The sequence below is a fragment of the Colossoma macropomum genome, unplaced genomic scaffold (genome assembly GCF_904425465.1).
Source record: "Colossoma macropomum unplaced genomic scaffold, Colossoma_macropomum, whole genome shotgun sequence".
Classification (NCBI taxonomy): Eukaryota; Metazoa; Chordata; class Actinopteri; order Characiformes; family Serrasalmidae; genus Colossoma; species Colossoma macropomum.
In genome coordinates, this window is record NW_023494801.1 from 23,977,710 (window position 1) to 24,001,038 (window position 23,329).

The window sequence follows — 23,329 nt, forward strand, 5'->3', positions numbered from 1 at the left end:
AAAATGCATACTAATAAACCAGTTACATATACCTTACCATTTAAAAGTTTGTATTAACTGCTTTTAATATACAATCAAAACCAGTGATCATATAGTACAGTGCATCACTTTTGTTATTCACTTAATCACATTAAGTGATTAGCTTACTATGTATTACTAGTATTAGCTTAATACGATGTGATGTCAACTTAGAGTACCTCTACAAAACAGCCCTAAAACTCTGCTAATGAATAAAAGCTTAAAGGGGCAAAATTCAAAAGTATATTAGCTCACCTAGTTTAGTTATCCCAATCTCTTGCAAATCCTCCCATGTGAGGTCTCTGACAATGGTGATGGAATCGTAGCCATTCTCCAAGAGCTTCTTGTGATATTGAGGCAGACCTATAGCACTGAGCCATTCACCCAGATCTGCCTAAAAAGGAGGGACAAAATTCATATATACTGTATAACTTATAACACAAAATAAATAATTACAGTAACGACAGGAACAATAATCAGTACTATAATGTAACTCACTGGCGTATATTCAGGTAGCCATTCTGGAATGCTCAAGTTGCCAATCTCCAAAGAGATCTTCTTCCTATGACCTGGTTTTGTTACACCAATAGCAGTCAGGTCCTGATAAAGATGTAAGTGAGAATGAAGAGAGAGCACATAATCCATTTGCCAAAAAAAAAAACACTGCTGTATTACATATCAAAGTGCTCTAAGACATATGAATAGACCACTGAGTAGAATTCTACCTCAGGGGTCATTCGGCTGATGGTTGGGACGTCATAGCCTGCGTTAAGGAAGTTAGCAGTGTACTGCTCCAGCTGAAACTCACTCAGCCACTGGTAGATTGCTTCAGCATCCTGCAAAATAATAAGCGGATACAATCCATTTCTCTGAATATGATTTGGGACTGAGACTTTTTAAATTTGAAACTTATTTGGAAGTTTGTCATGTTTCATTGGTTTGAGGTGTTCTTACTTTGCCCTCCAACAACTGCTGTGGTCGCACAAACTGCTGCAAAAAGCTCTGCTCTGCTGCTCTAGGGACAGCAAGCGCTGGCCTTCTAGGAATGCCTAAAGAACAACACACAAATGTACACTTGTTTTGTTGTCTGCGGGAAAATAATAAGTGAAAATAAATCCAAAACCCGAACTGCACCTATTTACATCCAAATAAATCATGTAAAATCTGCATGAAGAGGACACGACACAGAGAGATGTAGTACCTGTAGATTGATCAGGCTGTTTGTGGTGATCTGGTTGCACTGAATCACCACCAGGTGGTGCTTGCTGTTCAAAAAACAAGAAGCCAAAACATAGGTTTTAAAGTTTAATACAATTATACTGATAAACTGTCAAAAACCGCGGTCAAGGCTATTTCAGTATATTTACTTTGAGAAATCTAAACCTAAATAGGTACCCTGAATCGGTATAATATATTACATATCACTACAATTATTACTATATAGATATTTGCATTTAACATACTACACATCAAAATACTACAAATACTAAGTAGTGTCTGTCACATGCTGCAACAGAATCACTACTGTGAATACTATTCTACTGTTTATTTATTAATGTGAATTATGAATTGTTATTAAACATATGCTGTTATGCATGTACTGGCGACCTGTCCAGGGTGTATCCTTCCTTCCGCCCAATGACAGCTGGGATAGGCTCCAGCACCCCACCGTGACCCAGAAGGATGAGCGGTTTGGATGATATGTGTGTGTGTGTGTGTGTGTGTGTGTGTGTGTGTGTGTGTACTGCTAGTGACAATTTTGGATACTTGTGTACTGTCTTGACTTGTGTACTGTCATGTCATGTTTTGCATGTTATATGCTGCACCCAAGCCATGAATGCACACCATTTTGTTTCAGTGTTTGCCTGTATATGGTTGAAATGACAAACAAAGTCCCAGTCCCAACAGCAGACTATTATATTTAGGATGGAATAAACAGTATTAGTTGATAAGTGGTATCATTACAATCAACAGTGAGATGGCACTGGAGAATACTGAATTCTTTGAAACTTTGCTTACCTTGTTGGAATCAGGCTGGGTTGTGTGCTGGTGCAGGCCATTGGGGGCACTATTGCTCTCCGTGCTCTGCCCACTCCCGGCACTCCTCGTGCTCCCGACACTGCCTGTACTGCCCACGCTGTTCCTGTCCCCTGCTGGAGGTTATACCCACAGGAAACAGGAAGAAGAGAAATAAAGAGAAGGAGAAACACAGAAAAAGACACAAAGGAAAGAAAAAGAAGAAAAAGATCCAATGAGTGTATTGTTATAGTAATTCAAAAGGATGCTTGTTATAGTAACTCAAAAGGAGTTAAAGGAATAGTTTGGTGAAAAAATTAAAATTACACAATGTTTACTTTACCCCAGTTATAATCAATCAGCCAAGATATGCCTGATGTCAGATGTGTACATCTTTAGTTTTTCACTGGAGTATGTACGAGGGTAATGTCGTAGACAAGTATGTCACATTTCTGAAAACAGTTGTACAGCTATTATAAGGCTTGAATGAAATTGGTAGAGTACTAAGTGAGCCTCTAAAAGGACCTTTGCAAAAGAATTTAGTCCTAAAGCTTGTAAGTGGTAAAATATCTTATGTGCAGACAACAATTATGAACTGTGTTGTGCTCATGCATTACTTGATACTTGCATTAGCCTCGTAGCTCCAGCCCATAACTAAAAAAGCCAGAAACTAAACATACTTTGACTGATCAATCACATTTGGAATTAACTATTCCTTTATTCCTTTAACTGCTTCCTTTTGCTGACTCCCTACTGCAAATCTAAAACAATATGATGCATCACAATTGCAGTATAATACTTGCTTTTTTTTTTAAACAATTTTTAGATTTTTAAATAGGAAGCCATTCATGCCATCACTGTGCTGGCACAATGTTATTGCCAGTGCAGGCCAGAGAGATCGAAGAGCAAGGGGCCATTTAGGCACAGCCCTCAGTGCCGATGAGGGGACGACTCAAGTCAAGACAATGCAGGCTGGGGTCAGACGGGGTTGGGTGAAGGCAGCAGTGAAGAGTGCAGGATAATGGCAGAGGCATGATGGGGTTAATGCTCACAAACAGGGGTGACTCTACAAACACAAAGCTCAGTCTACATTCACATGAGAGGTTTTTGCTACGGGGATTGCAGTAAGCCAGACGCTTGAGCAGCTCTGATGTTCTTTACTGCTGGTTATGTAGTCTAGCCATTCAGCAGGCAGTAGAGGGCAGCAAGGAGTCAGCAATTCTTACCAGTGCAGGAGTTCCTCAGAACCCAGACATCCTCAAGGCAGGAGAGAGTGGGCTGCGAGAGGCTGCTGGGTGGCCCACCTAGCAGACACAAACACTGCATGGGCCAGCGGCCTCTCTGCCTCTGGGTAGGGAGTTGGGGTGGGGGGTTAAGTGTGTGTTTGAGGTGTGTTACACATCCCATCCAAAGAGGGCTTTGGTGTAGTGGCTGGCACTTTAGGCGGGGGCTGTTGTGTGAGTAAAAGTAATACCTACTGCAGGCCAAGTGAGTTTCTGTTGACCTGCCCACCTGTTGCTCAATCTGTCAGCCACTTCTACCCCATCCATCAATGGAAATATACCACCATACGACCACTACTGGCCAGATATTGGTCAGCACAACAGTGACAATGACATGGTAGTGGATGTTCAGCTACTAGGAATATATCTAATGCAGCAGTCTTACTGGAGTTTTTAAACACTGCAATGTCACAGCTGGGATGAAAATAGTCTGACTATGGTTGTGTGTGCGTCGGGGGGGCTTATAGAGGCTTGATGGGGGAGGACCTGAATATAGTTGTAGTTGTGTTTTGAGTTGAATTTTCATTTAAGCTGAGTTATGGGCCAAATGTTAAGGTCTCAGAGAACGTGTTGGCCGTTTGGCCGAATGGTTAAAGCCTTATTCACATATGCTACCTTTGGGAGGCATGAGAGATGCAGCAGTGTGAGCACAACAGCTTGAACGCGCTGGCCTGTTTGCAGCACGGAATGTTTAACTAGTATTTCATAATGAATTAAATTTAATTTAAAAATTAGCGGTTATGTGATTTTCTGTTTAATTTTCATTGAATCCATTTCCATGGCTTATTTCCGCGTATTTTGCTGCGTGATGTGCACAGAAAAAAATCAGTGCTGGGTCTATTCTCTAAATACCGCAATGCTTTACTGCGCATCTGGGGCGCTCTGTCGCTTCACAGCCTGTGTGAAAGTGCTGACCAGTTAACATGGGCGGCGAAATGAAAAGCAAGACTTTCTGCGTCGCTCACGCCATGCAGAAGTAGTATGTGTGAATCAGGCCTAAGTTACTAATCTCCCAGGTGGGAGAGCAGGGTTCAGTCCCAGCGCAGAGAAAAATCCAGTCAGCTGTGCTCCTGTGTTCAAAAACTGACCAGTACAATGACTAATGTGTGCAGAGAAAAAGAGTTTCAGTCTCTAATTGTACTCCTACCAGGTGTACCAACAAGGTAGATGTATCTAAAAAATAGGCCAGTGCACCCACTGAATGTCACCATGTCACTGTCGTTTTGAGAACGATCAACCACCAAAATAATACATGGTCAGCTATGGTCCCTTTCCCTTGATGGATCAGGTAGAGGTAGCTATGATGAACTACCCCTATAGCAACAGATGAGCTACTGTCAGTAATTGCATACCAACAAAGTTCATGTCTATGTGTGAAAAACAATGGACAGTGAGCATAGGTACAAGACAATTGTACCTAATAGACCAGCAACTGTAGTGTGCATGTCCCTGAACATGACGGCATGTTTTTGAGTGTGTACCTGGGTTGACGCTCAGGCTGTTCGCATGGGGCAGAGCCAGGTGGGGGTTAGGGGTGTACAGAGTGTAGGAGTTGTCGGTTTGAGGGGTGACAGAGGTGCTCATGCTCAGACTGGAGGTGAGGGGCGCTCTGGAGAGCTGCTGCTGCCTCTGGCAGGGCAGAGAACAGTGCCGTGACAGGGTGCCCCCTACAGGACACACACACAGACGCACACACACGAGCGGTGGGTTAATGCAAGCTTATGGGAGGTTAGGGATGAAACTTATTGGACGATGTGTTGGTGACACTAAAGGCAAAAGGGTGGAGAAAGAGAGATAACTCGCTATGCTGCTGGACTATTTTTCCTAACCAAAGTCTAAGATTCAAACTACATTTTTAGGGTGTCAGCAATCACACTATGTTGTGAAACCTAAAATATAAATCAATCAAACTACAGCAAATACATTTTCAGAACACCATGAGAAATACTGTAATTAAATTAAATATAATGCTCTGTAACAACACAACATGCTTGATTTAAATGTAAAACAAGCTTTACTAAGACAGTTATCATGTCACAACATTGTCTCAGAGCATTCATACTCATTAAGGATCTACTGCCGCAAATGAGGTAATTTGACATCAGTAATCCGAAAGGTTCTAGAACGTTACATTCCATAAAATGACTCACATCCTTCTACTTCTGTTATCCTGAATACATCCTGCTCTGCACTAAAACAAATTGGCATGAATATTTTATACCTTTATTTGAAACTGTTAAAAAGCAACTGCCCGTGGGCTTCTATTATAACTTTGTTTAGAACAGGTTTGCTGTCCCTTTTCAAGTATGCTACAGGTTCTGAAGATAGAGATTAGGTGGAGTAGTCTTTTAATATACATGTGTGAGTAAGTGTGCATGTGTATGAGACAAGGAAAGACCAGGTTACCATATGCGATGGTGGTACCAAAACCATCCATAATAGACTGTATTAGTGTTAGCGCAGGGTACTAGGATACAGCAGCACATACCAGATCGTCGGCTGATGACCTCCACTATGGATGGGGGGAAGTAGCCTACACGGTCCGTGCCTCTCTGGCTATCATGGATGTGACCCTTCCAGCGGCCGTCCATGTGTTGCTCCAGCACCTGCCAAACACCACACAGACAGCCAATCATTTTCCTACTACTACCTCGGTAGATTGTTTTCATGACAAAAAGCAAAGACACTGAGGGTTATCTGGAGTAGTGACAATAACCTTAATCATTAACCTTTTGCATGTTATGTAACATAATCCCCCCAAACACACACTGCAGCTATTCAACTCCTGTCAGATTTATCTGCATGACAGGTTCTACAAGTCCACTATAGTTCCACAGCAGCGAGCCTTCAGTCACTCACAAAGAAACCATTCAGCTCATTCCTTTGCAGTTCTAGCTCTGTTTCCATATTAATGTGCTTGAACCACAGCTGGGCTCCTGTTTAGCATTTCAGGTGTAAAATATTATATAGAAACCGTCCAAACATTTCCTGTGCAACAGTGTTGTGTGAAAACCTTCTCAGTCTGGGACTGAAATGTAAACGCTATGAGCCATCAGAGCACTATGAAGGAAACAAAAGTCTTAAACACAACAGAAGTGGGAAGAAAGGGAGAAAAAAAGACAGTGAGAGAAGGCCCCATACAACAGATGCAGCGCACTACAAAAACGGATGTCTTGGCAAGTGAAATTGTCTTTAAACTAGTCAATATATCTAATATGCCTCATTTTGAGGTTGGTGTAAGATTATTACAATACCTTTTAGCTTATTTCTTTTATTTTTACTACTTTTACTTTTAAGCCATTTCATCTAGTAAAATTATCTGATTGCATAGGTAGATAAGTTTGCTTGTTGCAAGCATTATTTTTTTTGAAAAAAGCGAAATCATTATACCCTAAAACAAACAGCGCCACATAGATTAAGAGCCTTTCTTAGACAATTTCCCTAGACAAAGGGAAAACAGACAAATAGCAAACACCTTATAATATTTTACAACAATTTTATGAGAAATATTAGACACAATGACTAGGCTTTAGATGTTTCCACATGCTAGGATATCAAATTTTGCAATGTGCACTGAAAGAACATTACAATTTAAGGAACATTCAAGTGTTTTTCAATCTATTGTTAAAGAGTTTGCAAGTCTTACACACACACAGACACACACACACACCTGTGTTGTTTGGATGACATTATGTGGTTGCTATCCCCAAGACATCAGGAACACAGCCCATAATATAGGGTTCCAGTAGCACGGTAAGCCTGTTCCGTGTTGTTTGGTCATTGGCCAATAGCAGTACAATTACACAAATGCACACAAAGAGCAGTGAAATACAATATTGCCCACCATAATGACATCACCAGCGCGAATGTTGAGGGCTGTAGGGTCATGGAGGTTCCAGTAGTCCTTCAGAGCTCTCACCTGAAGAACTCCTGTGGCTTCTGAGGACACACACAAAGATACGTCAGTTAAACGTCCCACACCTGAGTGCAATAAACTAGCTCTGACACAGGGCCAAATGCCAAAGAACACAGTGAAGTTATTCACTCAATATATACCACTGGACTGCACAATATGGACATAAATATGGACATTTAATGTTGGAAAAAGCTGTTGGACATTGCAAGGATGTTAAGAGAAGTGATAAATAATGATTAAAACAGGGGTCTCTGACTGGGTGTGCAACAAGTTGCTGTGCAATTCAAGAGAAATCAAGAGTGGTTAAATCATTCTATACACTAGTTATGTGGTGCGCATGTGAAGGATAACTTCTCCTTTAAGTAAGTACCAACATTTATTACTGCGTGATGCACCAAAAAAGTACTAACAGCTAAGACTATTAGCTACTTACATCAGACCTGCAAGTATTTTTTGTGTACTGTAAGGCTGTCACCATTCCCTGAACAGCTTTCCTTTTTACTTTATATTCAATATTGTAAGGTAACTATAAACGTTTATTCTCTATTCATATTGCTCTTGTTGTATTATTGTTTTGCTATCCAGTGTCAACCAGAGGAGGATGGGTTTCCCCTCCGAGACTTGTTTCCTCTGGCTCTTACGTTTTTCGGCTCTTGAGTTTTTCCTTGCTACTTTTGCCCTTGGCTTGCTCATTGGGGCTTGGACCCCAATTTTCTGCTTGTGACAAAGTCTGTTTAAAAAGCACAATATAAATACATTTTCACTTGACTTTTTCTACATACGCCTGCATAAACAAATGAATATATCGCTGCTGTCGGAAGAAAACCTCATATATCTCCAAAATGGTAACGTTACAGGAGAAGGAAAAGACATACTTTACTTTCAACGTAAGTCAATGGAACCAGACTTTTTCCCAAGTCATTTCTGCCCGTTTCTTTTAGCCCATTCAAAAACTTATGGTGATGCATGTTTGTTGTGACAGCAGTGATTACATACACATTTTACACATAACACTGGGAGCTAGAATAGCCATGTTGGGAAAGTGACAGAGAGCTAGAGAGAGTTAATTTACCTTTAAACAGCTTGCTAAATGTACCGAGAAACTGAGATTCACATTCCTTTAAGAAGTGTGTGGGTGTGCTGTGCAACAGTGATTTTTTTCCGTTTATGAGTGAGAGAGAGAGGTTGTTAAAAAGCTGCCTCTTAGTTCTATCTGCTACTGTGATGCTAGCTTTAACTACTGCTTTGACGTGCTTTGGAACTTCAACTTGCTTCAGTGTGATCCACTGCAGTAAAACAACCTAGCTAAAGTGACTGGTAATTACCCTAGAGCTTCTAGCTCCAGCCCTAGAACTTTTAAAAGCACAGAAAGTTCCTCAGACCCCCATCTATGACCAGAAAACAGGATCAGAAAAGGGCGAACAACAATATTAAATAATATGTGCACAAAATGTTTTATTCACTTTTACTGTTACTAAGGGGCCTTAAAAAGCTATTAGACAACAGCAAATAGAAAACAGAAAATATCATGCTAATTATTTGTAGACATCGCCCAGGCCTAGTGCAAATATGTTTGCTTTGTAACTGGCTCTGTTGCAGAGTGGTTAAATCATTCTATACACTACTCATGTGGTGTGCACATGAAGGATAAATAAATAACTGCAAGCTATATAATCACACAGACTTCATCCGAGCCATAGGCATCTTAAAGATCTTGTGGGCCAGCCCGCTTTAGCCCCACACACCTTTATGATTTACAGTGCATTGTTTACTGACTGAGCTCAAAGACTGCAGACCGGATTAAAGAGGAGATAGCACCACCAGTGGGAGATGCTCACATGCAGACACACAAATACACACACACACAGATAGACACAGAAGGCATAATACATTCTGAAGTCAGCACTAAGCTCTCCATGTCCGTCTCTAGCATACACACATACACACACAGATTTTTCAGATTTTGAGGAAAAGAACAGGGCACATAACAGAGAGCTGCAGCTGCTTTTTAAATTATAGTTCCTCTCTACCCACTGTGGCCCCTTACAGAACTCACTAAGGTCTGCCAGTATACACAAACATACACACAAACCCCAAATACACTTTGCAGCATGCATTCTTTACCACAAAAAATACATCAGAAAAATGTGTCATTATACACATTGCTGTGCTCCTATTCACAATGTTACACGCCACTATTTGTGCACAACCACAAATATACATCAGTTAAATACTATTTAGCACAATTATACAAACTAAATAAGAAAAGGCAGGAACAGAAGCACGCTAGATAGGATAACAAGAAAATAAACTGAAAAAAGTGATAGAAACACTCCAGAAGGCACATTTCCATAAAAACCATACACATCACATAGGCGGCCTAACCTCGTAAGAGCTGTTTGATATCCTTGCTGGCATGAGAGGTGGTAAACTGATTGACAATGTCCAGGGCTGTCTGGTTGTATGTGTTCCGAATGTTCACGTCAATTCCAGCCTGGAAGGCAAAACAACCAAAACAGTTTCACTTACACTGTTTCTTACACTATTGACATATCATCTATAAAAAACGGACAAAAAAGTAGAAATAGAATTTAGGCTTTAAGATGGCTGTTACTGCTGTTTCTAAGGGATCAGACAATAAGCAATTTTTGATAGATCTTGATAAACCAGGACAAAATTATTGACAAAACAGTGAAGTTGTTTGTTATTTAAAACCACTGGTATATTTCAGTTTCCATTTGTAGCAGAAGGTGGCGACAATGCTTTCAGGTCTTTACCTGTCAAGACTTTACAGCAGAAAACACACACACACACACACACACACACACACACACACACACACACACACATAACCAAAAAAACACATGCATGCAAAGATCATGCACCAGAGCTCATGTCTGAGTTTGATTAGTTATGAGATAGTAATGGAGAATTCAGGATCCTGAAGTTATAGTTAAATGTCTTTACTGTTTGAGTGCTATCACATATAAAAATTCAGTTCTTTGTCTTTTAAAGACATAAATTTATGTTATGCGGCATGGTAATAAGTTTTTAATTCTCTAGATTTCAGCAGCCTTTACTCTTCTTTTCTGGTGCTCTCTAACACACTGATTTGTGAAAGGTATCACAATTCATTTGAAACTGTTTTTCTCCATTTCACATTTGCTTTTTTAGATATGGCTTTCCAGTAGATTAAAAAGATTGTACGTGAAGGCACCGTACCACAACACATACAGAAAGGTAGAAGAATCTAGAAACGAATCTGAAGCTGTCTCTGGCACCTTGAAAAAACATACAGATGTTAAGTCGGCTTAAAGATGCTCAAACACCCAGGGACTTACATCCAGCAGCAGCCGCACTACCTCAGTCTTCCCATAGAGAGAGGCCTCGTGCAGAGCAGTTCCTGCTTTGGTAGCTCTGTTGATGTCAATCCCTGCTTTCAACAGTAGCCTGAGGAAAAGAAGAGAATGACAGACTGAATACAAGAATGAAATGCATATATGAGCCGATATGGTGTCAGAAATGGAATTACAAAAATAATTAAAGTCTGGGAGAAGGCTATGTCCGTAATTGTAAATTAAAATTTAACCACATTCATTAATATACTGAATCTATATTACCACATATATTATGTTAACAGACTTTTCATACCTCATATTTCTTTATAGCATAAAAGAAATTCACAATATTTAAAAAAATACAAATTATGATCCATGTTTTGCGAGAAGAGTGAAGAAACAGGCTGTACCTCCACTGTGACTTTATAAAAAGGTAGTAACTGAACCGTGTTATTAGAATTATTACAATTTCAAACAGTATGTTTTTTTACACCATATTATACCAACTTATTAAAGTTGGTAAACATTCCATTCTACTCTCTATCTATTTTGTTGGTAACTCACTGCTCTCAGTGTATTAGGTCCAGTTTTCAACAAGAGCTCCCCAGCCTCTTTACCTCCATTTGTCAACAGCTAACCACATGAACAAAACATGCCCAGTGCTGGGCCCAAAAAAAGAATGAAGCTGCTCATTTAAATATGACAACAAAGATATTACACAGCATAAATGTACCCACTGGAAATGGTAAAATCACTATACCAATATCAACATGAAGAACCATTTCTGTGTGCTACCGTGTTTTCTATCACTATATTAAATGTAAATGAGCCTTCCTTTATTACTGACTGTACTGTGATTGTAGGAGCTAATTCAGAACAGAATTTGGATTGGGAAGAGCTTATTATTGATTTATTTAATCAGACTAGCATGGCTAATGTGTGACTTAAATTCATACTCATGTGTTTTCTTGTTCAAAATGGTAGTTTGTGATAGAACTAGCTAACATGGCAGAAACAGATTTTTTTTGCATCAGCCTTAAAGAAAGAAAGTACAACGTACACTTATACAACACCTGTAGTCAGATATAATGACCTAGTCTACAGAAGATTTCAACACCATTTTTAAAATCCTGGGCCACACATTACAGTACCCATGCAACATGCAGAGAACTCAGAGTAGAATGTACAAACAAGACAGACACACACACACACACACACACACACACACACACTCGTGTAAGACACAGATTAGGTTCCCTCTCCTCGGAATTCCAGGACTGGTACGGAATGCCCGCCACAGTGAGAAGACATGACATACTACATCTATACATAATATTGGCTGACCTACAAAACAACTGCCCCACTCTGAAAAGCAGACTTCTACTGTTAGCAATAAATTGCTGTTATTATAATATTATTATTATTGCAATAATCTAATAAATAAGAAAGGCAGCTCTACACTAAAAGAAGAATGGACTGAGTATCAAAAGCAAGCGGTCTAAAGAATCTACTGCATTTCTTTACTCACTGGATTGTGCCACAGATACGTTTACATTTACACTCCTCAGTCACCTCCTTAATTTAAACTCCAGTCCTGCCACAAATAGTGCCTTCTCATCTGAGCTGGAAATGCTTGTTTAAATGTTTTACTCTGCTTGTTTAAATGCTCCACTGATGTAGCAGGTAGACACAATCCCAGGTTGGCACACAAATTGTGTGGCTATATTAATGCGGCAGTAAAATAAATTAATGTTTATTATGTGCATAATATGACATTATAGACTGACATGCTTGGTATACTTTATTTTGTTGACTTATGATGCCTTGCCTTAATGATGAGTTACTTTACATTTCTGTAGTAATATCAGTGCATTTTAATATGTGCAGTATGGTATTGAGTCTAACCTACTCCTTTTGTTTTTTTTTAAGAAAAGTATAGTGACTGGACTGGATTGTGACATCTCTATACAAAGCTGTTCTGGGGGCACTGAGTAGTGTTTGCTTAAAATGCACAGCGCAGACAGGGGACCTTCCAGCTGCACTCCCGTATTATTCTTTAGCACTTTAAACATACATTAAAGACCTTAAGTTATCCTAGCCGCCATTTATAATAAAGCCCCAACAATGCAGCCAGCAGACAAATACTTCAAAGGGAGCTTTAAAGTTCAGTGATGTGTCCAGTTCTGTTGATGATTTAAGGAATGGTTTTACTATAAATTTGCTGAAAGGGCCCAGATAATGTTGAACTGAACTTTCTTTGTATTTCTGATTCGAGTTTATGCACTATGCCTAAATGGATAAAGTTTCAAAACATACCGTTCACTACTCCATCTTGCCTATACATGCTTATTTGTTAATGACATACTCATATAAAGACAGACATCCACATAGGCACACATAAAAAACATGATAAAATGGCAAGCTGACCGGATGATGTCCTTATGTCCATTGCGAGCAGCAAGGTGGAGGGGCGTGTTAAAGGCGGATTCTATAGAGTCCCTCTTGTCCCCCTCCAAAAGAGTCGTAATCATGTTACTGCTCAACAATAGCTGGGCAACCTAGAAGAGAGAGAGAGAGAGAGAGAGAGAGAGAGAGAGAGAGAGAGAGAGGGTGTAAGTATGAATCAGGGAGTATGAGTGTGAATAAACGCATAAACGTGCACACACACCACCAGAATTTCCTTGGACACCTCCCGAGAGTTGACTTGTACTCTGCCGAAACACAACAGGTGAGAACCTTCTACAGAAGTGACTCTTAGACCATTAACAAAAGGGGTGCATGATGTGTTGCCAGTCAATATTTTAGTTGTCAATAAATTGGGAAATTTAATTATTATCAGCACAATATAAGTGGTATCTTGCCATTCCATTTTTGCATTAGGCATTTTTTTTTTCAGTTTTTTTCATTAACAAATCATGGTGCACAACACCACAGTCCCACATCGGAATGATCAGAGGTCTGATTCTCTTTCCAGATAGGAGCGCCACAATAAGAATCCTTGGGCAACACTCCAAACACTTTACTAACCTACGACTGTACACTGCCCTGATAAGAATATCTTCAACATACAGTACCTGTCGCATCTGATTTATCAATGATCCAATGATTGAGTCTGAACTACTTTTGATTAGAACCTAGAACCACACAAACAGTCCTACAGAGCTTTGTTTAGTTGCTCAGTCTTGTCACTCATGCTGTGTCATTTTATTTATTTATTCATTTTACTAATTTATCTATTTATTTTCATTATTTTTGCTCAGTCTCCTGCTGTTTGAAATTTCTTGATTTTATTGTGTAGCACTTTAGTTGACACTTGTCTTTAAGAGTGCTATAAAAATAAAAGTGACTTGACAAACAAACTAACAAAACTGACTTAAGTAAGTTGAATAAGCTGACTCCCTATAGATAATATACAGATGTTTGAATTTCTAACAAACTATATGGTGAAAATTTGGGTTAGGATAAGGATTGGGACCAATAATCTATCCATTTAATAATATTTTTCTTGTATTTCATGCCTAGTGCACTTCATATATGGATCTGCAGTGTTTCCAATAAGTCTGAAACAAACCTGGGGGAAACCAAGGGGGTGGAGGTTACCTGAATATATAGATGTTTGAACTAATTATAGCATTTGCATAGTTATCTGAGTATTCAGCAAACAAAAACATAAATCTATAAAATATTAAACCACCTTTGTTTTTGTTTTTATTTGTGAAGCACATTATGGACTAAAGTGAAGGTTTAGGTCATGGAAATTACCACAAGGAGAAAGAGTGACACTGTGCCATTTTTTTATTCACAAAATATTAAATATTTTCTCTTTGGAATTATTTTTAAAATGTGATTATTCTTAAAATGGAAATGGGAAAAAACATGCTAGGATGTCTGTCAGTACACTTTGGCAGGGCAGGTTGGTAGTAAGGTCTATACTATATATGGGGAAAAAAGTCAGTAAATAAGTCAGGCAGTACGTTAGTCAGTCAGTCTATCTTTCCATCCATCCATCCATCCATGCGTCTGTGTATGTATGTATGTACGAGCCATGACCAGATGTTGGTTAACATCTATAAATATCTGGGTCACAGAGACCTTTACACCTACACTCTGTAAAAGACAGAGAAAGAGAGAGATAGGGAGAGAGACAGTGAGTATGTAAGAGAAAACTGTAAGAGAAAGGACAAAGCTAGACGTCAGGCAGTTACCACTGCCACACCCTGGCCCTTCAACACAGCAGCTGATTCTCATACACAAAAACACACACGACAGCACAAACAGGGATACTAAATGACACAGTGTAAGCCATCTAAATATATTCTTGCATAAATGCATTCACGCCAGCTGCACTGGGAGAGCACTTGTATGAGCAACCTAAAAGCTGCAGCCAGGGATCAGCTCAATTGAAAAAAACAGAATGGAAAAAAGCAAAAGAACTCCACTTTTTGATATTATTGACAAGGTTAAAGACAGAAGCACTGAACCTGCACATGTCCAGAGCAGACAGGTTTGTACAGCTGTGACCACAAACATACCACTGCTGAGAATTACAAAGAGAGTTTTGATATCTTACATGGGAACAAATATTCACGTTTATATGAGTTTGACTGAAGTTGATGTAAAGAGTTTTAACTACATCAGTAATTAATTACTGGAGTCACTGGAATGCGAACAAGACCCATGTAATTAGAGTTGCCTGACCCCATCTTACCTTGCTTATTGTTGGCATTATATTTAAAGACTTTGACAATGTCCCCTTAACTCATTAAAATGCTAATAGTTCTCAGGCCGCAAGCATGTTCACACTGGCCACAGAGAAAGGTACCAGCATGTGGAATGGGAACTTTCTGAGAGGTTCTGTTTTTTGTATTTTGTTAAAAAAACATCACGCCGTTTTTAATCAAAATAATCGGTTCGATTAGTTACTAATTCAAATATTGAACAGAACAGCGGATACCACATCATCCACACACAGGAGACTGGTTTCCTTATTCAGGAAGGAACAAAACTGCTGTAAGTTACCAATAAAGGTACTTCAGAATCCTCACACTACCCTTGCCAACCACTGTAAAACACTACGGGTAAGAGTGGATAAGAAATATATTTGGTAAAAGTCTATCCCCATGCCCTTGTGAAAGCCTGAACGTCATTAAACATAGGCTACTGATGCTTGCTGTTTCTTTGCTGGATGGGCAAGCATAATGGAAATCTAAAAGAACAAGCTGTATGTGAACTTGTGATTGTGAATCTTTGGCGCAGCATTCTTCATGGCATTTCTGTCATTGAGTAGGTTTTGTTTAGCTGGCTTTTGTGTAGTAAACATCAACATACGTTGGTGATGTTACTTGCCAAACACTGAAGTAAATAAACACAGTCACATTAATTAACTGACATAGGAACATAGCATAATTTTTAATTTTTAGCTGTTTTCACGTAAAACTGTGTAGCACATAGAAAGCATTCTGATTCTCCTGATCAGTAGTCTCGCAAACCAGACATCTGTCCATCATCAGAAAGTCTGGTGCATTTAATCACTTGATGTAGCTAAGAACCACCTATGTCGAAAGGAAAAGTTGACTGACATGCAACATAACCAATCATGGACCACTGTTTTAGCATGACATGCAAGGGCTGCAAACAAAACAAACCTGTGAGAGAATTTCTTAATTCTTTTAATTTCTTAATTTTTTATTGCAATTTGTTTATTTTGTATATTAATTTAAGTTCTTATTCATTTATGTTATTGTCTATTTAGTTTAAAATAATTATGCATTAATTTACTTTTCATCCATCTTCTGATTGGGTAGAATTGTGTAGCTGGGGATGAGTAAGATATTGATGACTTGTTATGTTTTATATGTAGTTGTTGGGAGAAAATGATTGTTTGATTCTTATCCTTGCTCTATGCTTCTTGCACAAAAAGCACAATAAAATATCTATTTAAAAACATGTTTTCAAGAGGAATAGGAAAAAGCACCTTAAAAGGAACAACTAGATTTTGCCATGAGCTTATTATGTTTATACATACCAAGAACTGGCACCCTTCACAAACACACCATCTGTACCATCCAAGGCACAGATAATTATTATATTATGTGATATTATCTTTGTTAGGACACGTTTGCCAATATAATTCAATATAGAAACAAAAAGCAAACATTGTTTTTACTTACTAGACAGATGCTTATAGGGTGCTTAAATGTTTATTTAATATACTCTCACCTTCAGCCTGCCAAACTCACAGGCCAGATCCAGAGGAGTCTTCTTAGCCTTGTTCACCATGCAGGGATTAGACTGGTGTTGCAGCAGCATCTCAGACTAGAGAGAAAGAATGAAGGGACATGTGAGAGGAGTGGAAATTAAAATCATTTCTTATCTAAACTCTAACTGAAATTAGATCCACTGCTCAAGAGTTTGCAAGATAGACATTTGATTAGTATCATGAAACCAAATGTATTTTTGAGTGGTTTTTGCACTGCAATAGACTTCAGAAACATTTTTGCTTTCATTATCATTTACATAAAATAAGTTTAACTGTTTTTGTGATCTCATAGTAACCAAACTGCTAACATATATCTAACTATTCATTTAACAGCAGTTTAGCTCTGCCCATTGATGCTGAAGTTATAAGGAGCGTTTCAGCTGGAATGCTTTTTTTAAACAAGGAACAATATAGAGCAGCCAATCAGAACAGAAGTCATTTACATTTATCAGTCTGGAAGGCAACAAGTAACCAAACAGCCTGTTAATTCTTAAGAATAAAAAGAGGTTGGAAAATTGTCATGTACATAAAACCACCCAAACATTAATAATGGATTTTAACAAAAATATACAATATATAGGCCCTTTAACAGAACAGTGGAAACCACAGCAATTTGTCAGTGTGTCTGGTATTATGTCTGAAATATTTTAAATATGTTCTAAAACATAAGTGCCTTAACACCCCTAAACACAACTACTGGTTTGTAAACTAAAACTCTCATATACATACTGGAGTTTACACTGAGGTTTTGCAGAACTGATCCAATGTAATGACTTAACATTTCACAGGCACTGTATCCATGGACCCCCCAGAAACAAAAAATGAAAATAACAGTTCATTGGTGATCTGCTTTCATTCCAGACTGCTGACAGTCAGTCCCCTGAAAAACACACCCACACACTGTCATACCACCACAAACACATTGCTCATTTGCTAGTTAAGAGGTGAGAGTGAGTATGTGTCTGGTAGGCATTGCAGATGGACAACAGGAGGATATAATGTTGCCACAAGAGTTATGACTTGTCTAAAGCCTGATCACCCTCGATCTCTGTGCTCCCCAAATCCCTCTCATCAGCCCTCAAATCACTCTCATCACTTAATCTCATCAAATCCAGCCCAATTCCCTCTTATCTCTCATAATCCAATCAGCATTATGCTCAATATTTGAGCTGATTACTATAACATTTAGACTGTCTGATTATAAGCACTCAAGCTTTTGTTTACATGCATCATGTTTGTCTACTTGTCTAGCCTTTTGTTTACAAGCACACACAAATATACATACACTGTATGTCCAAAAATTTATAGACGTCCCTTCTAATTAGCAAATTCAGCTACTTTAAGATCTACCCATTGCTGATGCAGGTGTTCACGTTGTGTCTATACAGCATTGCCCAATAGAATGGGACACTCTGGACACCATGTCTAATGCCAAGCACAGTAGGTTCAGGTTAAGTCATTTGTTCACTTTAGGTTGGAGGCCACTTTAAATAACGCAAAAGGAAACCTTACACAATACTGTAAACTTGCTACTTTTTTTTTTAGGTATCGTGCATTTTTTAACTTTTCTTCCAAACCTGACTGACACCAAAGGTGAAGATTATGTATATGCCAGTAATAATTCCTACCCCCCCAACAATGCTCAGCAAGTCATGAGTTTATGGACTGCTGAACACTAATGACTGTGAGGTCAGGAATCACACTCAAGTCCTAGTGACAGGAGGCAACCTTCTTAGCCAACTGCACCACTTAGTAGCCACTTGTTTCTGAAGGCTTGGAGGCACAGTTCAACTTAGTGTAAGTTAAAATGAAGTTTCTAGTCCACAAAGTGGATGTTTACACTTTCATTAAGGACTTTCGTTCAGAGTCAAACCTCCATATGATAAGCAGGATGACCGAGCTATCATACTCACCACTTCATAGTGTCCGTACTGTGCAGCCAGATGCAGTGGGATCTGCCCGTCTTGCGAAGCTCCATTGACAGAAGCTCCTGCTCTGAGCAGCAAGAGCACTGAGTCAGCTTTCCCCTGCCACGCAGCGTAATGCAGCGGACGCATTCCTGAAAGGGGCAGCATAGAGATCTTTTAAAGGGAATTATTAAGGGAATAGACTGGCAAGAACCCTAATTTACACAACTCCCTTTAACCCAAATGTAGTCAGTCAGCCAAGACTTTTAGTCTCTAACCTTGCCTTTTTATTTTTGCCCTGGAGATACAAGAGTAATGTAGCTAACAAATAGTGGAAGCTAATATCCGAACAACTAGCATATGTCCAAACTGCACGCCTGAATTAACACAAATGCCTGAAATCAGTTGTTAAGTAATCTCAAATAGACTTCTGTCGTTTCTGGCACTGTATGACAAACTGCTATTGCTAAAAATGAAAAAATATACAGACAAAATTCGAACTTCGAAGTGGTTACTACTATTGTTCTTTTCTATGCAATGTATCTGTAAAATATCCCTTTACTGATGCATGTATCCAGAGGACTTGTAGACATAATGGATGTCCTGCAGAATTTTATGTGATCTAAAACCATTTTATGAATCACCAAACTGAAACAGGAACAATATGTTAATGCTGAAGGAGCAGACAGAGTTGTGTTCTAACCATTGCTGTCCTTGATATCCACAGTTGCCTGAGACTCCAGCAACAAGGAAAGAAGGTCTGTGGTGCCAGTTAGAGCGGCATGGTGCAGTGCTGAAAACCTATGCAAGAAAACAGTGAGAGGTAGTTATAGAGAGACAGGATACCCAATTAACAACAAGGACTGCACAACATGGACAAAATTCCAATTAGTGATTATACTGCTAGATATTACAATCATGATGTGCCTAACAATATATTAAAATGCATTATAACATTTTTAAATTTGTTGGTTCATGTAAATGCCTTCATCAGAACATCCACAGGATCTCTTTTTGAGGTTTAGTCAGACCCTCATAGCACACAATAAAATATCTGTGATTTGCAATAGTCTCATTTGCATATTGAAGAATTCTGCAATATCCATATTGCGCAGGCCAGCATCAAAATAACGTTAAACAAAATTTATATTGTCTAACCACAATAACAACTACCAAAATATATAGGCCTAGGACAAATAAAATCAAGTACATAAAGTAAGATTTTATAGAGGAAGCCATGTAGTACTGTTTATTGCTGATGTTGATGCAAGGCAACACTAATACACTTTCATCATGCGCTGCTGAGAGCCATGTGTGATCATAAAAAGAATGGAAAAACCCCTCCTCCAATATACTCTAGGTTGCCAACAAACCAAGGCGTATTAAAAGCGGCACTGAAAAGCTGAAGATGTGGCAAAATTGTAAACTGAAGACTGAAATTAACAAGGCTGAGAGAGACACAAATACCAGCCATGGTACTTGAGGCACGACTCAATCAAGACCAGACTCATTCAAGGCGCAGCCTGAGTTCCAAAAATGCTCGGAGGTTTAAAGAAGCAAGACACATAAAAAAATGCTTATTGTTTGGGCTGGATGTTATCTTTTGTTGGAACATGCCAAATCAAAGTATGCCTTCCAGAGATGGCTCACAATGATGAATAACAGTCTGCAAAACACCTTCATCCTTCCATAGACCCGAGCATAAATCTCCCAATGTAACCTCCCACCTGTGAAGGCTACTGCCTACATATCACTTTGGAAGGAGGTGCAAGTGGACCACAAAGAAAAACCCACACTGAGGAAGACGTGCCTTTGGTTTAAGTGATTGGCCACAAGGCAGAACCTTTCACATTTTAAAATGATGAGCTATACAACTACGGAAGTTACTCATTAGAAGGTAGAACTGCAAGATGGAGAAAACATTTGCAATGCAATTATATTCCTACATACTGTGACTACATTATGCATTCCAGTATATTAAAATCAATATGGTGACATGGCTAAAGACTGTACTATTTTACCACAATAATTTACTTTTCTCGTACTACAAAAATACCATAGGCTCACCTGGAACTGTGACCAAAATGCTCACAGCATAGTTAAAAAAAAAAACAAAAACAAAAAAAAAACAAACAAACAAAAAAAAAAACACACTCCGACTGGTTGAGCTTACAGAGCTCGTTTGCATGGTATAGCCTTTGATAATATTAATATTGTGAAGGCCAATATTGAGATGATCAAATATATTGTGTAGCCCTATTACAAAGATGAAGAGAACTTTGAACCCTGAGTAACTATTAATACACGTTATAGTGCCAATATAAGCAGTGTTAGTAGTTGACTGAACGAGGTGAGACGCATGTCGACTTCCTTAGAGTTTGGGTCGGAAATTAGAAATCGAACTCGAACTCAAGACATACCCACAACTTTGAAACCCAACCCAACCCAACCCAACAAGCCCTCACTGGTACTGCTAAATTTATAACCCAAACCCGACTTGAATCCGCTCACACAACTACTAAGTTTGCTACTTTGTTATGAAAGAGTGACAGATATGTGAGTTTTTACGCTAAAAAAAAAATCAATCATTAGAAAATAAACCCTAGCCTAAAGCTGCATGTGAAAAAACGTCCCAACCTCAGCCCAAAATTTGATGTTTCGTCAGACTCAGACCTCTACACCTGCTACCCACTCTGTCTATAAAACAGAATTCCAGAAATTATTAAAGTTTCCCCCCTTTCAATATATTTCTAATTTTTCAAGAATCTGATGGAAGAGCAAACAACAGTGGCATGCAGAAGATTCATAACTTCAGCACTGTCATACTGCCATGCCAAACAACAGAAAGCACTTTGGAGCCAGTAATACAGACTTTCAACAGTGTATAAAGATTCAGGATCAGCTATGGCCCATATCTGGCCAGCCTTCACAGGTGGGATGTCTGAGCCCAGTGTGTGCAAACGTGTAGAGGAACAAACACTGAAATCTGCCTGCTCCAAAGGCTAAAAGGAAGATTAGTTGTCCTCCATGCAGTTTATCATCCCTTAGGGACTCATTCGCTGAATAAAACTAAATACCACTGGGTCCACCGCAAGTCTATCTAGTAGAAGCAAGTAATATCTAAAGTTCAAAAGGGTTAAAAGCAAAAAGGAGTCAAACTCTTTTGTAGAATATCTAACTGTACTGATACATGTGATACAATTGCCACCCTAACAACAGTTAGTGTCCTTTACACTGTATCATTCAGCAGCATGTTTTCCTACATTTATTTCCAGACTAGTAATACTGCAGAATATAAATCTCATGTTGAGCCATGTAGTCTTGCTTAGTATCAAAATGAATAGAGGCTATTTGTAAGTGAACAGAATCAAATTGGCTACTAAATCATGTTAATTGTCTAAATGTAATATTTATAATAACACCTGAAACTTTCTGAGCAGATCCGAGTTCTGTCATCCAAAACAAAGTCAACAGTCTTGAGACAGGGATCATGGTAAAACCCATCAAGTAGCAAGCAATATCAGACATTGTTTTCTTTAATAGGAACCCATGTGAGTTTGATCAAAAAAAGCAGTTAATTTCCTGTATAAACTCTCTCAGACAAAGTTAGCCATGCCTGCCATTCCAACATCAGGCAGGGGAGGATGGGAGAAAGGCAGGTTGAAAGTATCTCCACATCTGGGCTAATCTGAAAGAGGGGTGGAAATGGATCGGACTGGATTAATACAGGTACTCAAAATGACCATTTCTATAAGCAACTACAGTCAGAGCGCAGACACAAGACAAACGGACTTGGAAATTTCTGTAGCTTCTCTCAGAGGCCTAGCTCACAGATTGGTGTAAACTTCACACACTGCACTGAACCACATGCTGAAGGATTTTTGCATCTTAGAAACAGAACTAGAGATACCAGAGAGGAAGAAAGTGATGGCTTCAGTATCTAAGGCAGAGAGACAGTAAGAACTTTTCACTGTTACACATTTGTCCTTGCTTCTTGTAAACACCAAAGTTCAGTCTTGGAAGTTGGTTGCATTTTCAGCTTCTCATGATCTAAGTAATCCCAATAAGACATTTAGATTCCTCAGTCCACCTTACTTCACATATCCGATATCCAGTTTTGATGTTCTGATGCAAATTATGTTCTTTTTTTTATCTATCCACAGCAGAAGGATGGACAGAAACACCTGCAGATTTTTTTTCAGATCTGAAGAAAAGTGGAGCTCAGTTATCTGATATCTAATAATTTCTTTTAAATATGTGTTTTCTATTTTTAGTTGACACTGAAAAATGAACTTACTGGCCATTTTGACCAAAAATTTAATAAATGAAAGGGGCTTTACTCCTGCAAAGACAAAAAACCCTTCTCTCAGCATCAATAACAAACCAATGATGGTGAAATAAAATTACACAAGGGACACCACTTTGCCTGAGGTAAACAGCAGCACACTTAACATACTTTTTAAACTCTACGGTCCCTAAGGCAAACCTCATGATTACTACTCTGGCACAGGTAATGGGGACTGCTGTGGGGTTTGAAGATAGCCTCGGGGCAGGAAAAGGTCAAGTACAGGTCATGTTATAAGAGAAGACGT

The 23,329-nt window shown here is 38.9% G+C and overlaps 1 protein-coding gene across 5 annotated transcripts in view; it reads right to left on the bottom strand.

Moving 5' to 3' along the window:
* Positions 1-23,329, bottom strand: part of LOC118821466 (caskin-2) — a 68,693-nt gene that overhangs the window by 7,091 nt on the left and 38,273 nt on the right. Inside the window, exons 4-19 of one of the 5 annotated variants that reach the window (XM_036590084.1) lie at positions 19,441-19,538; positions 18,744-18,889; positions 16,791-16,886; positions 12,999-13,129; positions 10,575-10,683; positions 9,619-9,727; positions 7,162-7,256; positions 5,806-5,923; positions 4,799-4,984; positions 3,261-3,338; positions 2,038-2,171; positions 1,220-1,283; positions 973-1,067; positions 744-854; positions 517-618; positions 274-412 (exon numbers count right to left, since the gene is read on the bottom strand). In XM_036590084.1, coding sequence (XP_036445977.1) covers positions 274-412; positions 517-618; positions 744-854; positions 973-1,067; positions 1,220-1,283; positions 2,038-2,171; positions 3,261-3,338; positions 4,799-4,984; positions 5,806-5,923; positions 7,162-7,256; positions 9,619-9,727; positions 10,575-10,683; positions 12,999-13,129; positions 16,791-16,886; positions 18,744-18,889; positions 19,441-19,538 — 1,811 coding nt within the window. The remainder of the gene's footprint in view (positions 1-273; positions 413-516; positions 619-743; positions 855-972; positions 1,068-1,219; positions 1,284-2,037; positions 2,172-3,260; positions 3,339-4,798; positions 4,985-5,805; positions 5,924-7,161; positions 7,257-9,618; positions 9,728-10,574; positions 10,684-12,998; positions 13,130-16,790; positions 16,887-18,743; positions 18,890-19,440; positions 19,539-23,329) is intronic. The other 4 variants (XM_036590086.1, XM_036590085.1, XM_036590088.1 and 1 more) reach the window with 4 other exon arrangements.